At 55.8% G+C, this 17,010-nt stretch overlaps 7 protein-coding genes across 7 annotated transcripts in view; 2 read left to right on the forward strand and 5 right to left on the reverse strand.

Annotated features, from left to right (window-relative positions):
• Window positions 1–714: 714 nt before the first annotated feature.
• Window positions 715–2,330, reverse strand: P152DRAFT_181762 (uncharacterized protein). The gene has a single exon (XM_033674168.1). It carries the CDS (start codon window positions 2,240–2,242, stop codon window positions 821–823), a length of 1,422 nt encoding a protein of 473 aa, XP_033536945.1. The 5' UTR covers window positions 2,243–2,330; the 3' UTR covers window positions 715–820.
• A 2,153-nt stretch (window positions 2,331–4,483) lies between these two features.
• On the reverse strand, window positions 4,484–6,189 carry P152DRAFT_410004 (porphobilinogen deaminase). Its single transcript, XM_033676949.1, has 2 exons — window positions 5,535–6,189; window positions 4,484–5,448 (listed from the first exon to the last, which is right to left on the reverse strand). The coding sequence occupies exons 1-2, from the start codon at window positions 5,923–5,925 to the stop codon at window positions 4,628–4,630; spliced, it is 1,212 nt and encodes a 403-aa protein (XP_033536946.1). The 5' UTR covers window positions 5,926–6,189; the 3' UTR covers window positions 4,484–4,627.
• On the reverse strand, window positions 6,091–6,997 carry P152DRAFT_181847 (uncharacterized protein). The gene has a single exon (XM_033674169.1). It carries the CDS (start codon window positions 6,784–6,786, stop codon window positions 6,256–6,258), a length of 531 nt encoding a protein of 176 aa, XP_033536947.1. The 5' UTR covers window positions 6,787–6,997; the 3' UTR covers window positions 6,091–6,255.
• Window positions 6,998–9,734: 2,737 nt separating this feature from the next.
• P152DRAFT_382075 (uncharacterized protein) lies at window positions 9,735–11,469 on the reverse strand (the record flags this gene model as incomplete). The annotated part of the gene is made up of 3 exons (XM_033675750.1): window positions 9,735–10,249; window positions 10,378–11,362; window positions 11,419–11,469. Coding segments are annotated over 3 exons (1,551 nt in total), but the record flags the coding sequence as incomplete, so codon positions are not given.
• A 1,515-nt stretch (window positions 11,470–12,984) lies between these two features.
• Window positions 12,985–13,950, reverse strand: P152DRAFT_181885 (uncharacterized protein). Its single transcript, XM_033674170.1, has one exon. The coding sequence runs from the start codon at window positions 13,843–13,845 to the stop codon at window positions 13,348–13,350; it is 498 nt and encodes a 165-aa protein (XP_033536949.1). The 5' UTR covers window positions 13,846–13,950; the 3' UTR covers window positions 12,985–13,347.
• The window catches only part of P152DRAFT_495423 (uncharacterized protein), a gene marked incomplete at its 3' end in the record, with an annotated part of 3,578 nt that continues 518 nt past the window's right edge, over window positions 13,951–17,010 (forward strand). The window contains exons 1-3 of the mRNA XM_033682240.1: window positions 13,951–15,308; window positions 15,363–16,465; window positions 16,525–17,007. Coding sequence (XP_033536950.1) covers window positions 14,333–15,308; window positions 15,363–16,465; window positions 16,525–17,007 — 2,562 coding nt within the window. The 5' untranslated portion in view covers window positions 13,951–14,332. The remainder of the gene's footprint in view (window positions 15,309–15,362; window positions 16,466–16,524; window positions 17,008–17,010) is intronic.
• On the forward strand, window positions 13,961–14,498 carry P152DRAFT_455038 (uncharacterized protein). Its single transcript, XM_033678708.1, has one exon. The coding sequence runs from the start codon at window positions 13,980–13,982 to the stop codon at window positions 14,229–14,231; it is 252 nt and encodes an 83-aa protein (XP_033536951.1). The 5' UTR covers window positions 13,961–13,979; the 3' UTR covers window positions 14,232–14,498.

Genomic DNA, 17,010 nt, shown 5'->3' on the forward strand with positions numbered 1-17,010 from the left:
GCGACTGTATCCTGCTTGGGGTCCACGCTCTCGTCTTCGAGTCTGGGGCCATCTTTCCCGCCATATTCATGCAGCGTTTCCCCACGGAACGGATCCTGATTGTGGAAATGGGGCATGCCTGGGGACGATTCATGGCCGTCGACGACTGTGGCATCGTCCAGTTCTTTATCCTTGAGCTCGTCGTAATGTATGTTCTCGATCTCCGCATGACCTCCCCATGACGCCCAGTGAAGGGCACTGCTACCACTCGCGTCCACTCCACTGGGATCGGCGCCAACATCTAGCAGATTCTCCGCAAGCTCCACATGGCCGCCTTCCGCTGCCCCCGCGAGCGTCTCCGCCAGTCGCCGAAGGTGCTTCTGCTCTGCCTCGGGGTCGTTTGCCGCCCTGTCCGCGTCTCGTGCCTCAGCCAGCATGGCCAGCACGCCATCCGAATTGCCGAGTTTCGCAGCGTGGCGCAACGTGTACGTCTCGACGAGGCTTTCGGCCGTGCCGCTGTTCCTCAGGAGGATCCGAGAGATGGTATCGTGGCCCTGTGACATGGCGTAGATCGCGACATCCCACCCATCATAGTCTCTCGCGGATGCATTGGCGCCTTTCTTGAGCATGCGCAGGAAGAGCTTTTCATTCCCGGTCCATGCCGCTGCATGGAGGGCGGTGGTACCGGCAGCGTCCCGCCCTTCGATGTTCGCGCCGTTAGAAAGCAGGAAAAGCACAGCATCCAGATGTCCGAAATAGACGGCGAAATGAATCGGAGGCGCTCCTATCCAATCCCATCCTACGCCCGTTAGTTCATCAAGCTAATCGTAATATACAGGATTTACGAACCGGTTCTGTCGTGCCGAAACAGCTCATTCCCCGGAGACGGTTTCCAGTGCTCGTCTAAGTCAACGTCGTCATCCTCAGAGACAAGATCATCAAGGGTCGCGGTATCACCCGACGCAGCTGCACGATGTGTAGGCGGGAGCGCTTGGAGAAAAGCATCGAACTCAGGGTCAGTTGACGCCCACCGCGCGTCAATGGAGATTCGCCTAATAACCGGCCGCTGATAATGGACTCGCCGGAATGGGTGCATGTATTCATCCGGAGGAAGAGTTGAACTCCGCCGTATAGAATTCTTCTTTGGATCCGAAGATTCGGGGTTCGATGACTTCCGATCGCGAGGGATACTACCCGCCGAACGAACCTTTGGTGGTGGCTTGGGTCGCTGGCGCAGATCTTTCCAGAAGTATCGCACACGGTCTTGGTTTTCGACTTTGTACCGCAGAGAGCAATGTTTGCATTTCCGTTCGTCGGGATGCACTCCGGTCATCGTGTTCATAGACATGCACCGTGGGCATTGCTTCTCGTTATTCGACGGGGGGTGCTTCATGAGGAAGCTTAGTCCGATTCTCTTCCCGGGTTGGAACGTTTCGCTCCATCGGTCCAAGGGGACTAGCTCTCCGCCCCGGTCTTCATCCGACACGACGTATTTCCCACTCTCGACCTTCTCGTAACCCGGGCCGCCTTTATGCATGAGCAACAGAACATCTCTGAATACTTCAGGCGTCGCTGTCAGCATTAGAGGAAGGAAGTTCTGTCGTCCGAGGGCATCGTCCAAGATGATTGCCTCGGGTCCAAACCCAAACGCCATGTCTTGCGGTCCTCGCTCCCAAATCATCTCTAACTTGAACAAAGCCTCTTGCATTTGAAATTTGACATCATTGATCCCAACCTCGACTGTATCGAAGCCATTCGTTAGAAGTTTGCGGTTGTCGTCCATTGAACTGGTCATGGCCGTCAGATAGAACCGCCCAAGCAGTAATTGTAGCGCCTCGAGTTGTAAATTCAACGCCTTCTCAAAAAAAGCAATGTCCTCTTTTCGCGACAACCAAGTCAAGGATTTATATGCCGTCTTCGCCTTCCCAAATCCGTTCGTCCCCACCTCTTTCTGCTCAAACGCAGCCGTGTATGACTTGGTCTTATCCATGAAACCCTTTATACACTCCTCTATCTGGAGCCGCTGCGTAGTGACCTCCTGGGCGATCTCCTGCAACCTCTCAATATGCCGAACGTCCTTGTGCTCGCTGATGTGGAAATCCATGGTGACCGCTTCGGCCTGTAGCGCGGCATGGCTGAGGGCCTTGAGCGTCGCACTGAGCGTGGTGAATTCGCTTTTCGAGCCGCGAGCGGAATTGAGCGCTTGTATACATTGGCCGGCGAGCTTCGCGCATGCGATGAAGTCGCCAATTTGGGGTAACATGGCTATAAAGCCGTCCTCCGGTTCTCGGGAGGCATAAGACTAGGACGTGATCGTGGGGCTCGGGCGCATAAACACAACAACGCTGTTCCGGTCGCCTGTGAATTCAGGGCACCGAGAGCCGAGGATGGATGAGTAGAGGTCATAAAATATACTACATCTCAGGATATGTTCATGATCAGACCAAAAAGTCGTCGCAGTTCTCTAGGTATCGCACCCGTCGAACCCTGGACGGTCTAGACGTGCTGATCGCGAGTCGGACGGGTCTGGCCTTTAGAGACCGATGGGCCTCGCCATATTGGGGCTCTAGCGGCACACTAAAGGGGTTCGTGACACCCTGGCCATTGAATCCCGAGCGCATCCTGACAGAGAAGCGAAGGGTAAGCGATGCTTGTCCTTGAGATGGGAAACCGAAGATTTTCACGGTGCGAGGAAACAGAAATGGATGCGTCTCAAACATCGGCATTGGGCGGTCCATGACCTTGATATGTAAGTCGTGGTCCACAGCTCCACAGCCCACATAATTCTGTCGCCGCGTCTGATTGGTCCGACTTGGTCTGCGATGCACCAACTTGGCAAAGATATAGCGGATCAAGTTAGGGGTTACGATCTGTCATCTTTAGCGTACGATTAAATCTTAGTGACACGGTCTAATGAATGATCGATAATCGATGAGGAATGTATGTCGATAACATCAATGACGAGGACCCTCAGAGCATGGAATATTGAGGGTAGAGTTAAAAGGACCGGATAGACCAATAGAAGCGTGAAGCACGTCTAAATCTGTCGTCTTGCTCCTCTTACCAACCACTGGTTGCAGTTCAAATATACCTTTCACAATGTTCTCTAAATGGACAGCGCACTGCATGATCGCCATCTCCTTACTTATGCTCTATTCTCTGTCCTATCAGGTTCAGACCTATCGCAAAGACGGAAGAGTCAATCTGCTCCCCGGGATACCCTTCGGAAAATGGAATACGGCGAATGACGGCGCTGGCAATCCGAAATCGAATCCGATTGCTATTGCGCACAGCCAATCGAAAGGGTTGTCAATCGACGAGGCAGGCAGTTAGCCTGAAGGAGAGAGCCTTGCTACATCCACATCTTGCTAGGAGATGAAGCAATCAACCAGCAGGTTGAAGAAACAGTTCGAGACGGGTCGTTAGAGACTCTTGGTATGTACCATTGCGACAAGCATAAGAAAGAGAGACTATTCATTACCAGATGGCCCTAATGATAGACATTGAATCTGAGAGTTTGGTACTCGACGCGCTGGTTCAATGATTCGAAGGGTATCGGGTCCGTATTGGCGCTATTTTGGAAGATTAACTAATTACTGCAAAAACTCGAGCTCCAATCCAAGACAAGATTACGTCTGTATTCCATAGGAATAATTCATAATAGTTATTGCCAAAAACCAATAAAAACCAATAAAAATCAAACCTGATGGAAGGTGAGACTTGGGAGCATCCAATTCGAAGAACAATTGAGCAGTGAGGTGGCATGTGAACTGTGGCGTAAAACTTGGTATTCAGCCACATGATGACCAAGTGTAGCGCAACACATCAAAGCTGCAGGTGATGATAACCAGTCAGGCAGTGTGTTCACGTTGCCATTCTTTGTTTCACTGTTTGTACACCAGGTCATTTCTTGTGACACCTAATCCGTGACCTTTACAGTGTCTAGAATCACTGTGGAGTGCTTGGCCATCCACGTTGAACTCAACCCGCTTCCAACTTCAAGTACTTAAGCTTCGAACACTCCCCTTTTACCTATCTCCAACGCCCGCACTTCAACTCAACCACTTCACAGAGTCAAGCACTTATCGACAGCAACTGAATCACATCTTCGAATCCGAACGCAAGAGATCATGGGATTCATGTGGACGAAGCACTGGGGAGGCAGGAGAGCCGGTACGTGTCATCTCCCTATTCCATATGTGATCCCCAGTCGCGATCGATCCTAACCAACTTGCAGGTGGCGGCGTCATAGTCGACAAGAACGGCGTCCGACGAGCCCCGTTCCGATTTTCCTTCGGACGGTTCAGCTGTTTCCGCTAGGCGAATGGATCCATGATAAAGCCGAGAAGTGGGGGTTGCCGCACCTCGAAGTCACGACCATCACGACATCGCAACGAGCGTTTCCTCTTCGTATCGATATCCAGCCAGCGAGCGATCTGAGCGAGGGGCTGTCTGCAGCTAGGGAATGAATTTGCATGGCGTTTCATGGCGATGTGGAATCGCTGCAGGCTCGAACATAGCGCGTCGATTCTAGTCTAAACCTATCGAGATACCTTATCATTATGCGAGCCTCTTGACCTCGCAAGTCTATCCGTGTGATGTACATGGTGATTGAGGTGCATGAACTCGTTTATCGCAGACCGTACTGCTACCTACGGGCTATGATGATCTTCTCCAGGATCTTTTGAGCGCCCTGATCCCGCAACGTCCCCGCGATGGCCGACCCCAACGCCTCTGCCTCCTCCACCGTCTCCACCTGCGCTGTCTCCTCCGTCTCCACCGCCTCCGTCCCATCCACGCTGACCACCGATGCCCGCACATGGAGCGTCCCCTCCGCCACCCACCTCGTCTCTACGCCGATCGGCACCGAGCATCCGCCTTCTAGCGTCCGCAACAGCGCCCGCTCCACCGTGCATGCCAGCGTTGTTTGCTTGCATGCTATTGCCTCGAGGAGCTTCAGAATCCGAGCATCCCCTGCTCGAGCTTCGATGCCAATGGCGCCTTGGCCTACGGCGTGGAGCATGCCACCGTTGGAGTGGGATAGGCGGGAGGTGATGCGGTCGGAGAGCGAGAGCCGGTCAAGGCCAGCGGTGGCGATGATGATGGCGGAGAAAGGAGGATGGGCTTTCGTACCGGCGGATTCGGTGGTATCTTCAGTGCCTGCCGCCGGTGCGGTCGCTCCTGGGATGTCGATCACCGACTCATCGAGTTTCCGTAGTCGTGTGGGCACGTTGCCGCGGAGGGGTTCAAATTGTAGATGTACATGCGCTCGGAGAAGTTGCGCGGAGCGCCGTAATGAAGATGTGCCCACTATTGACCCTTTGGGCAGGTCGGACAAGGAAGGCTGCTGGACACCAGTGGCATGGAGGTGTTTGAGCAATTCCGGATGAACGACCAAGGCGTCTCGGGCATCCGCTCTTTTTAGGATGGCGGCGAGTGTGAACTGGGGTGGAAGGGTCGTGGGTATATCTGGTTATCAGTCAGCCGGGCTTCAACCGTATTTCAGGGACGGATGGGAAACCCGATTCCCTTCGTTGAACTTTGGATCCACTCACCTTTAAGACTATGGACCACAAAGTCCACCTCTCCTTTCTCAAGCAGCTCCTCCAGCTCCTCCGTCCATAGGCCTTTCGCGTCACTCTGCGACGGCTTCGGCGCTCCTGCTACTTGGCTGCTGACCGCTTCATTGCTCGACGCTGTGAAGTCCCATAGCGGCGTGACCTTATCCCGATCCCCCAATGGATCTAGGCCTTTGACGCCTATTCGTCCCCGATATTCGGGATATGCGTCCTCCACGGCTCGGATAGCAAGGTCGGTTTGAATGCGCGCCAGCAATGACTTTCGGGTGCCCACCACGGCGAGCGGGTCCGCCAACGGCACCGGGGAGGGAGGGCCGGTCGTCTTGTCTGCCGAGCTGGTGGTTATCTGCTCTGGTTTGGATGCCATTGTTGCGTTCTCGAAATATGAGTATGTCTTTTGCCTTCGAGGTCTCAAGAACGAGGAATATACAGGCTGATACGACACCACATGCAAGTTGATATTCGGCCCGAGTACTACTTTTTAGCCGAATCGAATGGAAATGAATGTTCCGTTAGATATGGCGGCCGAAAGGTAAATGCTGTCAACGAAGGAGACCGTCGTAATTCGCGTGGATATTCACAATAGTGATAAGTGGCGGTCGAATGTGTGGGCCAAACGCTTCGTAGGAAAGATTTCAATTGAAGTGAAGTTCTGACAAGCCCCTCAATATTTCCGCGAGTCAGTAGGCGGTTTCTCCTACACACAGTCTCCCGGATCATGACTCGGTATATAAATTTCACCTCCACCACCACCATTTCTCCCACCAAGTCCCAGCATCCATCTACAACTACAACGTCGCTTCACAAGCCTTTCCAAACCGACCGATCCAATGGCGCCGCCAGTGCGCCCTCCCGAACGCCGACCTGTCGCACCCCCCCGATTCCGCGGACGACGTAGCGCCGAAGAACGAGCCGCCCTCGCCCAAGCGGAGCAGGCCCGGTTCGGCGAACCTGGAGAGTCGTCCGGTGCAGCGCGCGGTGGAAATCGGGCGGTCGGTCGAGGGAATGGACCCGCTGGACGTGGAAGAGGTCGGGGTGGTTTTCCTGGGCGGCCGGGGGCGATGCCCAGTGGACCGTTCTCTGCAGGAGTTGCGCCAGATGGTAAGCGTTGTCTGATATGTAGGATGGACAATACTGAAGAGTCCGGTAGATCCGAATAAGGTTGCGAAGACCGAGTCTGATCCGACACGCTCTCAGGAGACGACTCTACTTGCGGCGCCGTCATCATCGTTCTCACAAGGCGGCAGGGCGGTGCGGGGTGGGAGAAGAGGCTCAGGGACCGCTGGGCGACCGCGAATCAAGCAGGACCCGGGAGACAAGGACGTCAAGGCTGAGCCTACAGATGGAGATGGGATCAAGTCCGAATTTCCCGAGGAAGTCGGCTACATATCGTCAGACAATGAATTGGAGTCGCAAGGTCCGCGGAAGGATGTGGACACCATCAATCTCGTTAGCGACGACGAAGAGGAAGAGGATGGGAACGGTCCGCCGAGGCGGCGTAAACACCGTTATGAATCGTCCATCGAACCCGTGCGACCACATCGTGTCCTACACCGAGACCGAGTGGCGGGCATCAACACCGATGCCAGCTCTGCTACCGCCGGCGAGCTCCGTCGCCAAGCTGAGGAACGAGGCGGTTTGGACAAGGTGTCAGTAGAAGACGTCGTATCGTCCATCGCAAACAAGGAGCCAACTCGCAACAAAGATGTGGATGTTCTCAGCAGCGGGCGCCGCTGGAAAGGCGTCTACGAAGAAAGCGACGATGAAGACCGCATGCCCGAGATCAAACCCGACCCCGGCGCCTCGCCCAAACGTGCCCGCGGCAAAGCCCCCGTCATCGACCTCGACGCCCCTCCCGACGCCCCTCCCGACGCCCCCCATCTCTCGCCCCAGCCCGCCCCGAAAAAAGCCTCCAAGCTCCAAAAGCCCATCCTCCAAACCGACGAAGAGCGCGCGGAGTGGGACCGCCACCTCTCCGCGCTCGATTCCCTCCGCCTCGAACTCGGCCCCGCCGCCACGAAGCGCGCACAGCTCGACTCCGACGGCGACATCGCCATGGCCGACAACGCACTCGACGACCCCGCCCTCCCCGACCGTCTTTACCTCTTCCAACTCCCTCCGGTCATCCCCGACCTGCTCCCGACCGTCGATGCCGACGCGCCCGCTCCCGCTGAGCCGGACGCCACCGACCCCATCAACGCAGCGCGTAACCCCGCTCAGGGGGGCGCCCCCGCCGGCAACAAGGCGATTTCCCTCGCGGCGCTGAAGACCGAGGACGCCGGCTCGAAGAAGGTGCTGCCCACGGCGCCGCAGCTGTCGGAAGGATATGCGGGCAAGCTGCGGGTGCACGCGTCGGGTCGGACGTCGGTGGACTGGGGGGGAACGCCGTTCGAGTTGCAGATGGGGGTGGATGCGGGGTTTCTGCAGGATTGCGTTCTGGTGCGGATGCCGGAGAAGGTGGGGGTGAAGAAGGAGGCGGGGGAAGGGGAGGGGGAAGGGGAGGGGGAAGAGAGGACGACGGGGAAGGGGAAGGAAGGGGGAGCGAAGGAGGCGTTTATGTTTGGACAGATTCGGGGGAAGTTGGTCATGGTGCCGGATTGGGAGGCGATTTTGGGGAGTGGGGCGGGGTGATGGTCGGGGCTGGCTGGTCGACGATTCGAGGATTGTGGGACTCATGTACGATATCGGTTCAGGGAGCTATATACCCTGGTGCATCCTTCAAATGGATGCCTACTCTGGTGCAATGCCATGCTCCTTAATGGCAATAAATACAGACGCCTGGGCTATGCGGTGAAAACAACCACCAAATCGAACGTATAGTCGACAGCGTTCCTGACTCCATGAATGTATCCCATCTGCTCACCGCCCGGAGAAACTTCTCTCCCACCTAGAATGCACTTAGAACCCTTCCATCCGCCTCTTACTCCTCCTAGTCATCCTCGGCGTCTCATCAACCCCTTTTTTCTCAACCTCTACCACCTTCTCCCCCCCACCCTCCTTCCCCCCTTTCCCCCTCTTCTTCTTCTCCCCCCGCGGCGGCCCACCCCCTCCCCCCTCCTCCTCTTCTCCCTTCCCCGTCATCCGCCGCAAAATCATCTCCCGCGACCGCTGCTGTTCCGGATCCTCATACACTAGATGCTGCGACGGGAAGAACCCTGTCGCTGAGCTGTCGAGCGAGGACTTCGACGCCGGCAGCTTCGGCGCGAGGAAGTCGGGGCTCGGTGGGTCTTCGTCAGCTTCCCCGCGGAGTGATCGCGCGTCGTCCTCGTTCGGCGCATTGGCGCTGTCCCGTCCGGACGTCCGCTTCGTCTGCGTGAGTCGCCCGAGCAGACCGCTCGCGCCCGAGGCCGACACGGGCGCTTCGCTCCCCTGGCGCGAATTGGCGAGGGAGGAATGGCTCGAGACTGCGCGCCCAAGGGGACTGCGCTTCCGCTTTCCGCCAGGGACGGCATGGGATCTCGTGGCTTCGACGTCGCCGGGTTTCAATTTGTCGGTACGGGAATTCTGGCGGTTGGAGAGGAGCTCGATGGAGGTGGCTAGGGCGTTTAAGGGGGGGGATGAGGGGCGGGGATGGGTGGGGTTTGTCGGGGGTCCAGGGGACCGCAGACTAAGCCGCAGAGACCTCTTTTGGGCAGGGTGGGAGGGTGGGGCGGTGGTTTCGTCCGTCACATCCATCGGGGGCGGGGCGGAGAATTCTTCGAGCAGCTCGTTCGGGTCTAATTCCATGCCGGAGCGAGAATCCGGCCGCGGGGCTACCGGTTTCCTGGCGTCACGTGCCTCTGGTTGCAGGGCGGCGTTGGAGTTTCCATTCGGTTCTTGTAGCGGATGAGGGTCCCCTTCGTGTCGAGTGGTCGTGGTTGGCGTCCTGGTTTTGCGAGTTGCGTCGTCGACCTCTTTATCGGGGTGGATGGACAATGGGGCGGAAGGATCTCTTGAGGTTGGGCGACTTGCCTCTGTTCCGGGTTTAGTCGCAGGGGTAGATTTGACCGGTGGTTTCTCTCCTAGACTTGGGTATAAAGTAGACAACGCATTGGTAGGTACCCATTCGACATCCGCAGTCGTCCGCCGATTCGCTTTCGATAGATCATCATCCTCATCGCTGCCGGCCGCCCGTTTCCCTTTCTCGGCCACTTCGTAGATCAAATACTTCCGCGGATCAGGAGCGTTGTAGTGGGTCAAGCAGTCGTACAACCACTCCACATCAACCACCGGAATGTGCTCGCGCATAGCGAAATCGATTTTGCGCGACTGCGTCAGCTGGGTGCCGGCGCTTCTCCGCGCATCGGCCTCCGGGGCGGCGGAAACCAGGATGTCGACGTCTTTGGTCAGATTTTCCACGAACACGGCGCCCATTAATTTGAGGACGCGACTGACATGGAGTAAGTCGATATCGTGGATGCCGGTGGTGCAGATGCGCAGATCCTTCCAGCCGTGGACCACGCCGGCTCCGAGTTGTTTGAAGGGCTGGAGCATGACCGTGGATTTCCATGTCGGATTGGTCGCGGGTCGTTCTTCGGGTATCTCCATGAGCGTTTTAGAATGTAGGCATTGTTCTACCCATTGATCTGTGACAATGGACATGTGCGATACGGGGTTATGGTAAGCATGAGGGAGGTTGAGATCGGAGAGGGAGGTTGAGAGTATCGACGCCTCCGTGGAGAATGGATGTTCATGGGGTAGAACCAGAAAGCCTGAAGAGAGTGTTGTTGTTGGGACCGAGGTCAGATCGGTGAGACTAAGGACATTTGCGTCGTTTGACTCAAGGAATTGGCGAAGGACCCCTTCCTATGGTAAGACGTCAGCAAAGCGCAAATGAGACCTAAGGGGTGCATCCAACTCACCTTCTTGCGCTCGAAAGCCCATATAAACACCGCTCTGCGTCGGAATATGCCTTGCGCTTTCGGCTTCGACGCTCGAGGTCCCGAGCGGGAGGAGACATCCGCCTCCAGGGTTGGTTCTGCGGTGAACTGAAGCTCCTCATTCACTTCGGACTGGTCTAGCTGTGGGCTCCCATCTGGAGTCACTCCCTTTTCCGGCTCGTCAACATCCCACTCGCCCTGCTTCCCTACTTCGGGCCCCCGGGAGGTGATTTCCGCCCACATCTCCCCGCTGCCCTCTAACCGCTTGCTCGTGGTCCTCCTGATTTTCCGCCGCTTTTTTCCGGCGGTGTCTTCGTCCGAGTCCCGCCCTAGATGCGAAACCGCCACGGTATTTCCCAACTCGATCTGCGGCGGCGAGGGCAGAGGGGCGGCGACGGTAGCACCCACACCTCTCTGTTCAGGTGGAGTCCGTGGATCGTAGAGATTCTCCTCCAGTATCAACCCCCGCTGCAGACTGTCCTGAAGCCATTCCAGCGCCACCACTTTGATCCCCCACTGCATCGCAAACTCATATTTCTTCCCCTGTGGCTCCTTTGCGATCAGATGCGTGACCTCTCTCGTCAAGTCCCCGGAATACAACGCGCCATTGTCCCGAATCGCTCGATTTATCGTCTGTCGCACCTGCAGGTCTTCGAACCCGGTGACCGAGATCCGCAGTCCGTGGAAGACGGGCACGCGATGCTCCCGCTCGAGTTGGGCGACCCACTCGGCGACTTTGGACGGGGCCTGCTCGTCCCCCTCGCGCCAATGGTCGCGGCAGGCGAGGATGAAGGAGGAGAGCAGGACTTTGACGTCGGGGCGCTCGCGGGCGACGTACTTGTACTTGGGGGTGTCGGTGTTTCCCACTATGAGGTGGGTCACGTCATTGCGGAGGTCGTAATGGTGTAGAGCGCCGAGCTGTTCGGCGATCTGAGCAATTTCGGACTGGGAGTTGGTCAGTTGTGTCGTTGCCAACAGGCTGATGTATGGGGAGCATTTACTCGTAACTCGGAAGCGATTGAAGTGCAGCATATCACTGCTCCTCTCAGTGGAGCTTCGGACTGTTTATGCTGTTAGACTGATTGTATACGATGCGGACTTCAACGCCTGTAACGTACCGTCATTCTGCACCATTGTCTCGGTGTGTCAATGTGGAGAAATTGACTGATGTCGAGGAAGAAATGGAGGGAAATTTCTGAGGGAAGGAATCTCAGCTACAAGGACAACAACATCGTACTATACAGTCACTTGGTATTTGTCTTGTTTAGAACTAACCCATTCAATCTTTGCAATTCCAATCATGCATCGTGAACGCGCTGACGCGCTTCTCCTCACTTGCGGTCGTGATAATGTGGGGCTTAGCTCGATTTCACGTGATAACCCAATTGTTATTCACGTGATTGTATCTCCCTAACCATTCATAAATTCCATGGAAGAGGATCGTCACTCACCCACTCTCCCATTGCTAGTCTTTGTGTTTTAATTTTTATGTCATCTGGTATCCCATTGGATGCCGCAATTCTAGGCTCGTTTCCTGGCCCACCAGCGTTGATACATGGACAAGCATCAAGGGGATGGTGCCGAATTTCCGCTTCGGCAATCGGAACCAAACCCTTCCAGGATACACTCTCGGACAGTCGGCCGAGTTGTCGCCTTTTTAGTCCAACCCAAAATTATAACCTCTAATTACATAGTAAGGTCTTGCTTGTGAGTCTTCTGGAGGAATTAGGAATCTGTAAGATGAGTAAGATCGTATGAGTCAAGAATCCTCGGCGGGAAGTCGGGAATGGATAGGGCACGAAGGTCGCTTGGCGATGCTGATACGGTGCAGATTGTACAGCAGATCCTAACCCGATCCTGGTGATTCATCATGCTCCATGCTTCCTATCCTGGTATTCAATGCCCTGAAGCGGGTCAGATGAGCCATGCTGTCGTACGCAAGATGTACAGTAGTAGAGTGAGTTGTGCTGACTTTTCAGGGTGACGACGTCCAAAAGAAAAGCGAAGTGTAGCTCTGTCCATGTCCGACATCAACCTCGATATCGATGCAGATGGAACCGAATGTAGACGGTGATCATGGTCCCACCGAGGTTTATAATCCCATTGAAAATTTGATCGGCACGCGGCGGCATCGGGAATATGTACGTCCTACAGTCTGACATACAATATGGTGGCTTGCATTTCCAACCGGAGGGTAGCGGCATCAAAGATCACGTCTCCCATACCTTTTCCGAGTACACCAGGTGACCAGGACATTGATTGAGGAAGGGTAGGAGCAGTTATACCGAGTTGAAGACCCCTAAACAGTCGGATGATGGACGAGATGCCATTCCACTCTCCAATTTTCACCCCGTGCTCGTTTTAGTGATTGGGCGAATGTGTTGAAAGGGGCAGGTAAAAAAATGCCCGAGTGGTAAACGGCCCTAAAACTGGTGATGCTTAGCGTGCCGGTCAGACCGGGACGATGTCATCGTTTGTAAGAAAGTTGTAACAAAGTATTCGACCATCACGTCGCATCTGGGACCCGGTCATCCAATGTCAAGAAGACTAATACCTGTACCTACTAATAAGATGAATTTGACTTGCCCGAAAATCCGCAACATGGAGACAGCGGATCAATATCGCACAACCTATTCCCAAAAAAAACTCAATCTGCCAACTTCCCAATCCTACGTGTATCTCCAATCCTCGTACTCCTTCGATTCCGGAACCCGCACGCTCTCCCAGACTCCGGCGCAAAAACCTGCTTGGTGTGGATCCGCCCAGTTGATAGTCACCGGCAGCGACTCGGACCGGCGGGTTCGTCACTGTTTGAGGCACTCCCTTTGCATAGCTAGTAGAGGACCGATCGCCCATCATTGGCGCGTTTCCGGTTTGGAATTGGGACACCCCGCGAATTTCGACTTGTCGAGGCTTGGGGCTTGCACGCTTCAGGGAATTTCGCCGATCTTCCCGCATCTGATCGAGGGCTGATGACATCGTTGGCCGAAGCGGACGTGTTCCACTGCTGAGTTGATCGGTTGATATTCAGGGACATCACTCTCCAGTCTCATACGCATCAACTCTGTCGTCTCGACATTTTCTATACCTATCACGATCCGACTCTGTCCATAGCAGTCGAGACAGTCTTTCTCGATCCTTAACACCCTTGGCGACGTCACCACGGAATCGAGCCGATCTTTCCATCTCCCTGGTCCCTCACCACCGATTTTCGACAACGCATGAAGCACACAGTGTGACACGGTTATCCGTAATCGCAATCTCGCAACCACACCGACAATTACACAACGACATTCTCGGCGATCGCTCGGTCTCTTACACCATTCTGGCTGGGTGTCTTGGAAGTCGTAATTTGGGAATTGTATCTCCGCCCTATCCCCCCTGGCACCGTCGCACGCGGAATGAGTAACAGACTGGTGACCCTCCATCACAAGCCTCTTCCCGGTCTAGGTCAATCAATCTGCTTCGAGAGCTGCGATTCGTGGTAAGTCCCGCACCTCGTTTTTAATATCGCTTCTGTGTTTGGTATTTATTCCACCTTCAGGGCGCGGGTCCGATCTTCATGTTGTATGTGCTTCTGGTTTCCTTGCTCGGGTTTTCTCTTCATGGCACGTCGCTCCTGGTTGCGCATCTGGGCATCTATGTCTGTGGTGCTCGAACTTCCTGGACTGCACCGCTTGCTACATCGTCGCGAAATGCTGTACGGATAGAGGGCCACAGGCGCACGATCTTGCATTCGGACAAACCAATTGTGCTGAATGCTGATGGTGGTGGCTTTGTCGCCCTGTCCGCAGTTGTCGACATACCGCTTTAGGCGGCTTCCCTGTGTTCTTCACATTACCTAGTTGGGACATTCTAATCCTCGCGTTCCTTATCTTTATCTGTTATTTTGCCGTCACCTTTGAAGAAGCCCCAATGGCTTCCCAAACTTCCCCCGCATTGGAGCCCTTGTATGAGGAGTACCAGTATACGAACCGATCGCTAAACTACCCGACCATGGCAGGATATCTCCCCGTACACGCGCAACGAGGGCGACTATATTACCTCCCATCCGACCTGCCCAGATCACAGCGCTTGTCTGATCCCGATCTTCCCGCATCCAACATTCCGAGACTCTTCACTGCTCGCTCCCGCCGTCCTCAGCGCATCCACGTCGAGCGGGTCCGCCTTTCCACCCCGTCGGAGCCTCCGAGTGCGAAAGCGACCCCCTACTTGCGGAAATCGACCACGACGCTCATCGCCGAAAAGTTCAATCTGGCGGTCAGCAAAGAGAGCGCCAAGCGGTTCCTTCGATCGTTCATCGCCCCACCTTCGGCACCTAGGCCAGACGACCCCCCATCCCACCCGTCCTTGAACCGGCTAGAGACCACCGATATCAGACGGCCGGACGAGCAGGTCGCTGCTCCTTCCGGTCGTAGAATCGGTCGATCCGCCTCGTCTCGTGGAGAAGGCCGCCGTCCCGACCGTGCTGCTACATCGTCGAGCTTCCGCCACTCTCTCGCTGGTCCCATTACCGGCGCTCCATCCGCCATGTCTCTCACATCCACTCTAATACCCGCCGTCACGCCTGACGTGCGGGTGCTCAGTCCCCATCGGCCCCCCCCTACCAACCCTCCTGCCACGATTTCGACTCCGGATCCGCGGCCAACGGTGCTGAGGACAACGAAAGTGGAGTCGGAGGAGAAGCCGATTGCGAGCGGAAATGGCGTGAGCGTGTTTATCTCCTTGACGGAGCCCGTCTTGTTTTTGCAGGGGTTCGAACAGTCCGATTCGGGTGGACGAGGGACAGCGATGCTGCGGGGAAGTTTACGGGTGAAGGTGACGAAGCCGTCGAAGCTGAAAGGGGTAACCCTGAGGTTTAAGGGGAAGGCGACGACGAAGTGGCCAGAAGGTAATTAGATTAAACGCCTCAGCTCGAAGAACGCGAACTAATTTGTATCTGCAGGAATTCCGCCTAAGAAAACCGAGTTTGAAGAGACTGACACGATCATGTCGCACACTTGGCCCTTCTTCAACGCACAATTTCCAACCGCGGAATTAGGGCCCGGGGCAGATCACTTCGAGCTCTTTCCCAACAAACTGCCGTTATCTTCCACGAGTACCCCCGAAAGCAGCATGACCATGCATAAAAGTCGTGCGTCCTTCGACATTCGCCGCATCTCTCCACCTAGCACGGCGAACGGACTGAGCAAGTCGGAACAGAAGCGGCTATCGCTTCAAGTGAACCAATCTCGAAGTTTTAGCAAGGACGAAACCCCCATAAAACCGGGGAACAGCGGGTCCAGCGTGTCCCAGAAGGGATATCGCACTTTCCAGCCGGGCGAATACTTCTACAATTTCGAGCTTCCTTTAGACTCGCATCTTCCAGAAACCCTATCCGTTGATCTTGGCTCTGTCGGATATACACTGGAAGCTGAAATTGCTCGCGCCGGTGCCTTCCGCGCCAATCTGGTGGGCACGAAACCCGTGGTGCTGATCCGCGCGCCTTCGGAAGGCAGCTTAGAGCAGGTGGAGCCGATCGCCATCTCGAGGAACTGGGAGGACCAGCTTCACTACGACATCGTCATTTCGGGGAAATCCTTTCCGCTCGGGGCCCAAGTCCCTATAGCTTTCAAACTCACGCCGCTCGCCAAGGTCACTTGCCATCGCATCAAGGTTTATGTGACTGAGAATGTGGAATACTGGGCACACAACAAGCGCGTACATCGGATGGAACCAACCCGGAAGATCCAGCTGTTCGAAAAGCGTGCCGACGCACGCGCCGTTAGTACATATCCCGGGAGTACCATGCGGATATTATCAGGTGGTGGTCTAAACTACGAGCAGCGGCAACGAGCAGCGATGGGAGAGCCCGTCCAGCAGGGCTCAGATCCTGTGAATCTCCTAGGGAACCTTGACGGAGAGGCGTCCATGGCGGCCGGGCCAACGGAAATGGAGTTCAGTGTCCGGTTGCCGACGTGTCGGGAGCTGAACTCGCCCGAGTCGAGAGGGAATAGGTTGCATTTCGATACGACCTATCAGAATATCCAGGTGCATCATTGGATCAAGGTACGTGTTCTCCGCTCCCCAAGTCATCCCATATTTTGCCCATATTAACGTTTCACCAGATCGTCATGCGCCTCTCTCGTCCCGACAAGAATGACCCATCCAAACGCCGCCATTTCGAGATCTCCATCGACTCCCCCTTCCACATCCTCTCCTGCCGCGCCGTGCAAGCCAACCTTGCCCTACCGGCCTACACCTCCGAAAACTTCGGCGCACTTATCGAGCAACCCAACCTCGCCACCTGCGGCTGCGGTGGCGCCGCTGCCTTGTCCGCCAACCACGCCCCCGGCTGGATGGCGGAAGCGAGCTCTCGATCGAACGCCGTGCACCAGCGCGACTACCCACCCCCGCCGGCGTCCGAACCTGGCCTGTCGAACGCGACGCTGCTGGATCCATCGTCCGCAACGTCGTCGCAGCCGTCATCCGGCCGGAGCACGGCTCGGAATTCCGCAGTGCTGTCCGGCGTTCCCGAATCGCCAATCACGCTTCCACGACCCGAAGCAGCGCACATGGCGGGGGGGACCTCGACCTACACCTCAACCCCCGTA

This window comes from Eremomyces bilateralis, assembly GCF_010015585.1.
Source record: "Eremomyces bilateralis CBS 781.70 unplaced genomic scaffold P152scaffold_3, whole genome shotgun sequence".
NCBI lineage: Eukaryota > Fungi > Ascomycota > Dothideomycetes > Eremomycetales > Eremomycetaceae > Eremomyces > Eremomyces bilateralis.